General features: G+C 38.9%; 1 protein-coding gene across 2 annotated transcripts in view; it reads right to left on the bottom strand.

The window, feature by feature from the left end:
• Positions 1–2160: 2160 nt before the first annotated feature.
• NUDT4 (nudix hydrolase 4) overlaps positions 2161–12319 on the bottom strand; it is a 14012-nt gene continuing 3853 nt past the window's right edge. Inside the window, exons 2-5 of one of the 2 annotated variants that reach the window (XM_007468200.1) lie at positions 5839–5949; positions 5013–5057; positions 3077–3164; positions 2161–2779 (exon numbers count right to left, since the gene is read on the bottom strand). In XM_007468200.1, coding sequence (XP_007468262.1) covers positions 2577–2779; positions 3077–3164; positions 5013–5057; positions 5839–5949 — 447 coding nt within the window. In that variant the 3' untranslated portion in view covers positions 2161–2576. The remainder of the gene's footprint in view (positions 2780–3076; positions 3165–5012; positions 5058–5838; positions 5950–12319) is intronic. The other variant, XM_007468201.1, reaches the window with a different exon arrangement.

Raw genomic sequence — 12319 nt, 5'->3', positions numbered from 1 at the left:
TAAAAAAAGTCAAGATTCTTACACCAATTATCTCAAATGAGACCATGCAAAGCAATTTAAAGTGTATACAACAATCATTCCCCCTTCAGTTTTGCTGCTTTATACAACTGTGTGATCAACAGAAAATTGAATGGCATGTGCCTGGTTGGAAAATTTCACCAGTTTACAAAAAAACAAACTAACAAACAAAAACCCAACAACAAACATGCAAGATAGCTGCTACTTTGTGTCTGTGAATCAATTTAAAAACTTTTTAAAATTTAGGAGCCACACGGAACTGAAAATTTTAGCTGCCCAATTTTATCCAACTACCCCACAGAAAGCACAAATGACAGTCCCAACACTGTAAACTTTTAAGAGGTGAGACAGTAGACACTATTTGTTATCTATAGTAGATTCAACTGTTGAGTCTGCAAATGTAGGCTTTTTTCTCTTAACAGAAATAAATCTCCTTAGCGCCTTTCCTCTAATTTTGCTAGGCTGGGTTCCAAAAGAATAGTGAAGAACCCTTCATGTGAAATTTAAAGTGTGACGACTGAAATATTCTGATGCATTATACAAATTTCTGCTAGTTGCATAGTAAAGACAGGTGGTTTGCTAAATGGCACTGAAGAAAACCCGACCCAGTGGCACTACTTAGTCCAAATGTTTCTGACCAAAGAAAATTATACAACAATATTTATAGGCTCACTTTTAAGAAATGGCTGACATTAATACTGTACATATTTTACATGTCAAATACATAGTCCAAGGGTTTATAAAATAAGTTCATGCATTATTCTAATATCATATACAAGATACCCAGCCCTCCCCCCCACTCCCAGTACTTCTGACAACATTTCAGGTGTACACAGTCTTATATACAAAAACAATCCAGTTTCTCTGCTGTGTTAAGTATATAATTTAAAGAAACTTCAGAGATCACTGAGAAAAAACCTCTTAGTCCATTGAAGATTGATACAAAGTGTCAATCTGTGGGATTTAAAATGTTTCCTTTTAAAAAAACACCCAGAATACATAACCTCTGTACAAAGAAAAATATAAAAATTCTGGATGATCATGTTTGATCACACTACATAATTTAGAATGAAACATCACTGGTTAAAAGTTTTTCTACTTCACTCATTCCTTTGACAGCATTAATTTGTGAACTAATATTTATATTTAATTCAGCTGCATTTATGGCACAAGATCTCATTTTCAAAACAGTGGCACCAATTTTCCTTAAGTGTAAAAGCACTCTATTTTTAGCAGCAATTATATTTTTAAAGGTTAACAATTTATAGAACAAATGTATCACTATGTTTATTTTCTACTTTATATTCCACCAGTTACAATTATTTACAAGAAGCTAACGAATGTCTACATATGGAATCATCTTTCACTTGCCCCACCTCATTTCTGACTTGGTCAGGGAATTACAGGTGTTTCAGACAAGGTATTTATGTGTTTTAGATGGGATTCTTGGATTTAAGTGAATATAAAGACAAGTGTAAGACAAAGTAATTCTTAATTCAGGCATGTTCCAGTGCCCCAATATTTAGTTATATGATAAACAGTACCTACTAACCAGCTGTAGAAGATGAGATGTTCTAAGGTGCCTTAACAATCTAGGTCTGTAACAGCTGAACAAGAAGGCCATTTCACTCAATTGTGATGCAGTCAGCACTGACTGGCATTTAAGGTGGTAACCAGCAAGTGTAACTGAAGAGATGTCACTAAATTAAAAAACTGGAAATACGTTTTTAAAAACAATTTACATGGAGGGAAATATGGTTCTCATGTATTCTGTGTAAAGAGAGATTATGGATGAAGGGAATTGGCAATGGAGCATGCTAACTCAAATTCCATGAATACACTTTTCGTGATGTTATGTACTACATGCATTTTGCTTACTGTACCTGCCTAACAATCACCAGTTCTACAGAGTTAAACTTTGTGTTAAAGGACTATCGAGTTTTAGGGGAATTGGCCATATCAGGTAGTTAGGTACATAATACCGGTTGTGAAAACTGAGACAAATGAGTTGACAAATTCCTGAAAATAGGGCCATATAGAAATAGTCCAAGTCTGGAATCTATGAATCAAAATTGTGACCCTATGAAACAAGTTTTTGGGTTGATGGACTGCTTTAATATCAAGAATTACTGTCGTAAATTCCCACAACAGAAGGATTTGTTGAATATGTTAATACTGTGAATGAGAAAACAATTTAGGGGAAAAATATACCCACGAATAAGCTGATCTGACAAAAACCACAGACTGACATCAAATGGACAAAAAACTGAAAAAAAAAAATGCTGTGAAAATGCCAACCAAAATAATAAGGTGGGTGGGCTGGGGGCAGAGTTAAGGCATCTAAAAAAAATTCCACATGGCTTTGGCTTATTAAAATATTTTACACTATTTTTTTTTTTTAAAGAAGATTTCAGAGCATCTGAAAAACATGCAGATTGTTTGAAAATCCTGCATGGCAAATTCAGACAGTTTGCAAGCGTCATTCAGATGTTTGCCAAGGATAATAAAGCCTCTGCCCACGAGACTGCACATGGTGGAAGAGGTCCTTCCAATTCTCTCTATCTTACACTAGATGGCAGCCCAGAGGTCTGTGCAGCAGTTACAAACAGGGTGTTACTATCTGGAAGGGAAGGGACTGTGGAATTTCCATTGGTTGGAGAACAACCCAGCTTTAGTTTTTCCAGGTACTCGGCATGTACAGGCTTATGACACTGGAGAACTTTGATGGCATCTTCTACTTTGAACCACTCTCTCTTTCTTCCTAAAAAACAGTATGAAATTGGTTACTAAAAATAAAAAATAATGAGGCCAATTTAAAAAAGCTATACACTATTAACAATGCCCCCTCAACTATCTCCACAAATAATGACTATGTTTTTGGGAATGGCTTAGACAACAATATATTGGGGAACAATATTAAGATAATTCAAATTTGGAGATGTATATTATATTGGTCTTCTCTAAAAAGTAACCCAAAATAATTTAAGATGAAAACTGAATACACATATGTAGTATCTGAATTAAGAGAATTCAGATAGCAAAAGGAAAGGGAATTTACCTATATTAACAGAATCTTCCCAGTCTTCTAATATTTCGGTGACAGTAAGAACATAAACATATGTTCTGTGCTTTCGGTCTTGGTTCTGCTTGAATATAAAAAGAAAAGCATTTTAATCTACAAGAGCTAGCCATATACACATTTTCGAGTGAAAAATTCAGTGTGGCATACATTAGCATAGTCTATTTGCCAAGATAGGCAAGTATACTCAGTCATATAACCCAGCATAAAAGTGAGTTTATATGAGACAAAACATTTAAAATGGTGAAATTAGCTTCCAATACTAAACTTTTAGCACTTTGATTTCTGTCCATTAGACAATTTTCATAAAGAAAATCTTAAGACTGGAATGGAATCTATATTAAAAGAACTGCATTCCTGTCATCGTTATCCTAGGTCCTATTCCTGTGGGCTAATCCCAACAGTCTTTTGTGACTATGGAAACTGCTTCCTTTAGGACCTCTGTAGAAGAGCAAATAGCCCCAGTTCCTTTAGAACATGCCTCTTAGAGGGTCACAAGATGCATACAGAGCACAGCCCTATTAACCTAGACCAGGGCCTCTCAACCTTGACCATCTACTTCATCACCCAGGATGAAAATTTTTTTTTAAGAGACACTGATTCAGTGAGTCTGAGAGGAGGCCTAAGTATTTAAAAGCTTCCAGGTGAATTATGCACAGCAAAGGTTGAGAATAACACCTAGGATAGTCCATTTCTGGAATGTTATATTGATATTTTAGTCCTATATGCCCAAACTCAATTTTTAACCATATTAAAACTGCTGCCTAGCCTTGTCTCTAGGTTGAAAATTAAACCCAAGTTGGCCTTAAGATGAAGGGGCTCATCTTCATCTTGACTAAAGTTAGCCTTGTTTGCTATAGTCTAAGACTTTAGATAATTGCCCTACTTTTTTTTTTCTACCACAAATCACCTGAGCAATCCACTCATTGCCTGTCTTATGTCTTTGAGAATGAAAGAAAACTCGCAATATGTTTTCCAGTTTAACCAGGAGATGGTGCTATTTAACTGGCTAAAGCAAGTGCTGAATTCTGCAAAATTTTGAATAGTATCTTAAGAACTTTATTCTTAACAATTACTGTATTCTGAAAGTCATCAATTCTATCAAGTGCTGTACAATCAGAATTTTTTCTGAATCCCTGTAAAAGACTTAAAATTAAAATCTGTAAGGACTGTATTTACATAGTCCTACCAGCAGGACTAAACTAACACTTAAATAGTATCTTGGGGGAAAAAAAAGTCACAATGTGTCTGATATACCATGTATCTAGGTCTGAATTTTGGATGAAAATATATTTGAGAACAGCTTGGGTCTCATGACCTGACCTCATTTCTCCCCACCTTCCATAGAATACCTGTCACTTCCAAATTTCCTCTCCACAAATTCCATTCTGACTTCAGTCATAACAAATTATACAAGAAAATTCTACGCTTCTAGTATCTAGTCTGTGTATCTGAGTTCTGCATCCTCATGGTGTCCTTTCAGGATAAAGTCACTATGTGTATCACTCAATGTTACATGCTGAAGGCAAAGGGTACATTTCAAGACAGTATCCATGAGAGGCCTAAGTCCTTAGGTGACACTGAGGATATCACCTCCTAAAAAGTCTATACCTAAACTGTATACAGTGAACCAAGAGGTAAGTCTGTCTATATCAGCCCCACTGTATTGTCATATAAAACAAATTACCACTGTAATAATGCTGTATAAAATTAATGGTGTATGAAAGTTAAGCAGCTTTTACTTCCCTCCCTCCCAATCCTTATGACTTGCTTGCCTACTGATAGTTTTAGAGGAATGTCTAGTTCAGGCTGCTGCCAGAAGTAGGAAATGTCTAGTTCAGGCTGCTGGCCTGTTAGGAAGGAAGAAATCATTAATTCTATCATCAGCAAGATGAGGATTACTTTTGTAACTCACCTCAAATATGCCCAGGAGTCTGCCCAATTTTCCTTTGACTCCAGCCTATTAAAAAAAGATGGAATGTAAAATTTTTACCTCTACATAACAAAATTTATATTTTCTTTCTATGTGTTACATTTCCACTGCACAGTCCTGTTCCTTTTACCTAGTACCGTGACACTGGAACTTCAGTGTGTGCCCCATTCAAACCCATACTGCAAAGTAACAAATTGGCACATGCTGTCTCCTAGAGGATGCTCATCCCTTAAGACCCGTCTCTAAGAAACCTTTCCAATTATGCACCAACACCCAATGAGAGCCTTACCATTCACTTCTCATTTATGCCCTAAATGCTGTTCAAGTTTTTATGGCACTTGATCTATGCTGTTTTGCCCCTGAGTAAAAAGCAAGTTCTATCTCTCATCAGGTGTGAGAAGACAGGCAGGCCAAGTGTGCTTCTGTGCACGTGTGTGCCCTTATTTTACTGAACTTTAAGAAAAAGCCAGTAAAATAAAAGCAACTGGCTTTTTGATTCATTTGAAAAGGAATTGTAGCATATGAGGACTGTCTCTGCATTTTTGCTCAGTTAATACAAACCTTGCTCTGGGGCAAGGCCATCAATGTTATATGTTGATCACCAATCAGACTTACTGTCTATTTTTACCAGGTAGAAAAAAATATCTGCTTAGCAAAGCACTAGCTGTAGTCACATGCTTTAAAATGTTGAATTAGATAACCAAACAGCAACTGTGGGATCTGCCTGTCTTCTTGCCTTCTCCCCGGTGTATGCAGCAAAGTGCCTTGTTTGTGAATCTCACCCAGAACGTGCTACTCTTCATCTTACCTCTTCATAAACCTCCCTCACGGCAGCACCGCCAGGCTCCTCCTCGGGCTCCATTCCTCCTCCTGGGACAATCCATTGATCTGGGTACCGACTGCTGCTCACCAACAGCACCTGCAAGATCGACCATAATCATAAACTCCAGCCCCAGAAGCACTATGGACATTCACATTCATTTTCTCATGCTACAACAGCAGAGTTGGGCAATTTCAACAGAAACGGTATGACCCACAAAGCCTAAAACACTGTTTGGCCTTTACAGGATACTGCAAATCTGGGTCAAGAACAGCATTAAGATTGAAATGTGCACACACTTAAAAACAAACAAAAACAAACACTATATTATCAGAGCGTAGTATCCTATTAGTTCACTTTTTAATGGTATCTGTAACAGGAAATATATATTCATCCTACAAGTGAAAATTTGTGTGCCAGGTTAAGTTAGAATTCACCGAAGTTGGGGGGGGGGAAAGGCTATGATAAATAACCAAATAATGTTCATGAAGGTAATATCTTGACCAACTTGAACAAAAATGTCTGCAAAATTACCTTAGTATATTGCCTTCAAGTAAATGCAAAGAATTCTCACCAGAAATAAATCAACTGAGAGCAAAGCTTGATCCCCAATGCAGGTTCTGGTTTTCTGACACTGTGCCAGCTGTCTGCCCAGCTTCCTCCCTACTGCCAGAGGAATGGACGGCCCTCAGGAGTTCACAGCCAGCCCAGAATTCACCTACTTAAGTTGCCAGAACTTAACCTTCCCCAAATGGAAAGTTCCAGGCTTACAGTAGTAGTTTAGCAAGTCCCACCTTTCCCCCAAACCTCTAAAACAGGGTTGGAAGATGAGGAACACCTGTCCAGGTGCACAATCCCCCTCAACTTGAAAAAAAGCAGCACACCTTTGCCTATGGACACACCATCACCACAGAGCAGTGGATCAACTAATGCTCCAGTGATCTGAGCTCTGTTTCTCTCATTCTTGATCTGGATAGGACTCTACTGCTCCTACCAGCATCACTCCTCCAAGTATATAACTGGCAGAACAGTGGCAAGTCCAGAGAAAGCACTGTAAATTAACACAACAGTTGATAAAGCCTTATCTAAAGTACTAATGGCTGACACTGAGGGAACCACGAAGTCCAAATATAGCAATTTTGGTAAAGTAAAATGTAAGACAGCCTTAAATTTAAGCTTTCTTAAGTATTAGCAAATAGGGCTTATGTATCAAAATTAGAAACTAAAGAGCCAGAGTAAACAAATCTAGCAAGAACTAGAAAGCACAGGTTTCAACTTGAAGATGTTTATAACTCTACTAACCATAAACAAGATGTGTTTCATCCCTTGATGCACATGGTGATGGGTACCAGTGTTGTCCTCTGTAAAAAGAAGTAACTATCCTTTCAAGACTGTTGAGTGTTAGTATTAAATACCTTAGATCCTAGACTAAATACTGTTCGCCATTACTAGCTCTTCTGCTTTCCCACCAATTGAGTTGAATTAGCCTATCAAGACAAGCTTGTTGGGACGTCCCTGGTGGCGCAGTGGTTAAGAATCCACTTGCCAATGCAAGGGACACAGGTTCCCACATACCGTGGAGCAACTAAGCCCATGTGCCACAAATACTGAGCCTGTGCTCTAGAGGCCGCGAGCCATAACTACTGGGCCCGCAAGCCACAGCTACTGAAGCCTGTGCGCCTAGAGCCCGTGCTCTGCAACAAGAGAAGCCACCGCAATGAGAAGCCAGCACAAAGCTACAAAGAGTAACTTCTGCTCTCCACAACCAGAGAAAGCCTGAGTGCAACAAAGACCCAACCCAGCAAAAAATAAATTTAAAAAAAGAGATAAGCTTGCTCCCCAAATTTTGCCAGTTGTACTTGTTTTTATAATTACTGAGAGTTAATGATAAATGACAGCAAGAAGGAATTATCAAAAAAGGATCTGCAAAGATTCATTAAAAATGTGTTATTAAAAATTGCTATCAAGGACTTCCCTGGTGACGAAGTGGTTAAGAATCTGCCTGCCAATGCAGGGGACACGGGTTCGAGCCCTGGTCTGGGAAGGTCCCACATGCTGTGGAGCAACTAAGTCTGTGAGCGACAACTACTGAACCCGTGTGCCACAACTACTGAAGCCCACGAGCCTCAACTTCTGAGCCCACGAGCCACAACCACTGAGCCCACATGCTGCAACTACTGAAGCCTGCACACCTAGAGCCCATGCTCCGCAAGAGAAGCTACCGCAATGAGAAGCCCACACACAGCACGCAGAGTAGCCCTTGCTTGCTGAAACTAGAGAAAGCCTGCATGCAGCAACGAAGACCCAACACAGCCAAAAATAAATAATAAAAATAAATAAATTTTAAAAAATTGCTATCAAATTAAGTATGGATGAGATACTAAAAAAAGACTACAAGAAGGAAATTTTTAAAATCCAGAAAGTTAAAATTCTACTCTGTACAAAGTGAACTGCAAATCAGATTTCACCTTTGTATTTTATTCAAAAACGAGACTTGCCAAGAATCTATGGTATTCAAAGACTTTGACCCTATTATCAAGACTGGCAAATGAATGTAAGTTTTTAAGTTAAAACAAAAATGTTTAAGGTACCAAAGTGTTATATCTTACATCAAGGGAGAAGTAAATGGTAACCACCAGTCCTGACCACAGAGTTGGAAGCCTCTCTTCCTGGTTACTAGGTGTGAGTTAGGGATAATCTGGTTTCTATTATCCAAACAAAATTCTTACTACACAATTCTATGCTCTCTAAGCAACCTCCTTGATTACCTTCATAATGGAACAGGACAGTGCAGGTGGCTAGCCACCAGAAAAGTACATCTTCATTTAGTAAATAGGGAGTTTCAAAACCATCAATATTTATAATGTTTGAGTTCTGAAAAAATGAAATTCAGTGTCATATATCTAGGTCAATGACTATTATGTTCCTGTTTGACCAAGACAGTCTTTAAGAACTAAATTACATAAGGTTAATAATGTTGAAAAACAATTAGTACAGTCTGTGCCTGTTTTTGAACTAACACTTAAGCTTCCGATTTAAAACCAAATCTTTATCCACAGGCTATCACTATCATATGACTAAGCTTCTCTTCCAAATGATTTAGCCGAAATCAAGAACTTATGATGCTGCAATAGTCTCTTGACATTCCAAAGTGATTAAATTTGATTAAACCATTAACTTCAAATGTATCTTTAAAAAAAATGGTCAATTTAAAATGAGTAATACCTAAGGTATACCATCTAAATGTTTAGATGATCAGCATCTAAACAACTAACTTAAGAGATCTGATAACGAGCCTTTGGTAATGGTACAGATTTGGAAACCAGTATGTTATTAAGTACTTGCCTACTCGTCCTGAGTACTTTATTTGGAGTTCAGATGAGGTCAAGGCTACATGGGGGGTGGGGGGGGGAAGGAGGATGGTGATTAAGAAAGAGCAAGAGGGCTTCCCTGGTGGCGCAGTGGTTGAGAGTCCGCCTGCCGATGCAGGGGACTCGGGCTCGTGCCCTGGTCTGGGAAGATCCCACATCCCGCGGAGCGGCTGGGCCCGTGAGCCATGGCCGCTGAGCCTGCGCGTCCGGAGCCTGTGCTCCGCAACGGGAGAGCCTGTGCTCCGCAACAGGAGAGGCCCGCGCACCGCAAAAAAAAAAAAAAGAAAGAGCAAGAACTGAGGGATATACTCCATAGACAAGAATAAACAGAATTATGGCAGAGGTCTGCCAGGGTAGAAGAAACAAATCTGAACACCACAAGCAGAAACAAGGACAATTAAAACCCCTTCTACACATTGGAAGAATCGAAACCTATAGAACCATATCACAAAGCATTATTATTCAATATCTCCCTCTCAGCCCCTGCAAAGCCATCTAAACATTCTATAACATCCCCAATGTACTAGATCTATAATGTAGCTTTAGCATGCTAACTAATGCTCTAAGAATGGTGTTACTAAAAACAAACAAAAACTTCTAGAGAAAAGGGTTCTCAGATTATCCACTTCCATCTATACTTTGTCTCAAAATAATGCTTATCACAATTTTTAAATTCTATGGTTGCATTAACCTTTACAAACTTCTTTCTTCCCTCAGACTATCAAAAAGAATCCATAATTTTACAGGCTCCAAAATCCTAGGTTGACTCTTAGATGTCTGTGATGCAAAATCTGAGAGAAAGTGGTGGAATTTGCTGGAGGTTAAAACAATCTACACTGTAAGGAAGTGAGAGAGAGTGAAGGGAGTGGGGATAAGGTGTAAAAGACAAAAGGGATGAGGGTACAGAGCAGCTGCTATGAAGTAAGCCTACTGGTATTTGCCACTAAACATATATATGGATATGAATATATTTATACTTATATATTACTGTTATTTATTAAGGAAATGACCAATGCTTAAAAAACAAAAAAAGAATGGTATTACTGAAGTAACAAAAGATAGGTTACAAAAGCTTATTCAGTAAGAGGATACATCAACAGCTGACAGATCCATACATGGTCATTCACAGGTTTTAAATTCCGTTTCAACTACTTTTCTAGGCATATAAGATTTTATGCACCCAACAAGTTGACAGTCTGTCACCACATTAGTGACAAGATGACAAAGATGAAAGTAGACGTTTTAACCTTCCAGATAAGCCGGAGCTGAGACCAAAGGAAGGATTTATAAAAAGGAGGCTAGTCCACCCACCAAGTTGCAGCGCTGGACTTGAATCACACTCAAACCCCAAAGCCAATGGCATTAGAGTGGTGAAAAGTGAAGACACTTCTTCCCCTGATTCAACCTGACCACCTTCACATCAGCATTCCCCCTACTACACTATCAGACCTTACCCCTCTTCATGTACTGGGCAATTTATCAGAATAAAACACTATTCACCTGGCATTGTTGAGAAGTCATTTCTCACATTTGTCTTTTTCTTAGATACCTAATGTTTTAAGATTTGGAACAGCAGTATTCCTCACTTTTAGAAGCAACAGTATAGTGATAGTGGTCCACTTGGAACCAGTCCTGAGTCTTGCTGGACAAAGCTTTGTCTGTGAATTGGAATAACCTATAATATAGATTCTATACCCTATATTGCCCAAGTCCTCCTCACTGGGGATGTGTAAAAGCATGTAAACTAGAAAACGCTGTTCAACGTCTATATAATGCAGTCATGCCCTCAGAGGCTGGAGGGACATGGGATTGTTAGGTCCCTACACCAAGGGGCCCCAAATTGCCCTTCGTGTTTCAGCTTTTACCCTTAGAACTGCTCTGGGTCATGGCCCGCTGCTGCGAACAACTAGTCACTACAAACTACCCCTTCTTTCCTAGAAAAAACAAAGCTATCCAGAGAACCCCTCAAGTGATGCCTAAATCTAAGAATGAAGAATTTTATTTTGTGAATTGTAGCTATTTAGAAGCTGTTTTGGGGTGGTTGTTCTTTCTTCCCACATTATCATGAATAAGGATATAGCATGAATGGTCAAAACTAGCTCTACCGCACTTAACTGTTTCATAGGCATTTAGCCAAAATTAGGCCCGCAGCATATTGGGAACACCTACTACCCACATACACATTTTAAAAGATAGTAAGTTACAATAGTTATTATAGCCAATAACCACTACCAACTGCTATTACTAAGCAAACTAGTACTACTTTTTTGGGCTATAGAGGCAGAGTGCTATAAGAAGATCAGAAATAACAGCACATTGTGTTGAAAATGTGTTTAACCCAAATTAGATTATATGGATTGGTAGATAATGGTAAGTTGGGTTGACCATGACTTTTTCTCCTAGCATGTTAATGTTCTGAAGTGATGAGGTAAACTTTTACAAAACTAGAGAAAGCCCTGGCGATAAACCAAAATCACAAGAATAAAACCAGATGCGAATCGTACAGAAGTGCCTTCCCTTGAAGGAAGTGGCTGGCTGAGTAGGCGAAGTAGCCCTTCTCTAGGTCTGGGAGAGCTGCGGGCACCGACGAAGGGGGCTGGTGACACTTCCCTGGATTCAGAAAAGGCTACCTTTGGATAGTTAATTCTGATGGAAGTGGTTTCCATTTGAAGCATCTTCAAGGACTTAAATCTCTGAGGAAGTAAGAGTCCCAGAATATATGTCTGAAAAGGACTGTTGATCCTAGGGGTTAAAATGCTAGTAGAGAGAAGTATTAATACTAGTTTTTGTTTATGAGAGCTCTGGTTTTAGAGTTCCATAGGCTTTGAGACTCTACTCTTCCCAGCAAGTCTTAGTTTTAGTGCATGATTTTGTAGAATGCAGACATTTTGGAAACATACATTCTGCATTGAGATTCTACTATCTGTAGAATGCAGCCCCTGGCTCAGGGAGCTTAAAAATTAATTGGGGGCTTCCATGGTGGCGCAGTGGTTGAGAGTCCGCCTGCCGATGCAGGCGACATGGAGCGCGTCCGGAGCCTGTGCTCCGCAACGGGACAGGCCACAACGGGGGGAGGGCCGCGTGACGGCAAAAAAAAA

Source organism: Lipotes vexillifer, unplaced genomic scaffold, assembly GCF_000442215.2.
Source record: "Lipotes vexillifer unplaced genomic scaffold, Lipotes_vexillifer_v1.1 scaffold180, whole genome shotgun sequence".
Classification (NCBI taxonomy): Eukaryota; Metazoa; Chordata; class Mammalia; order Artiodactyla; family Lipotidae; genus Lipotes; species Lipotes vexillifer.
The sequence above is the reverse complement of the archived record's forward strand: the minus strand, read 5'-3'. Positions and strand labels throughout refer to the sequence as shown.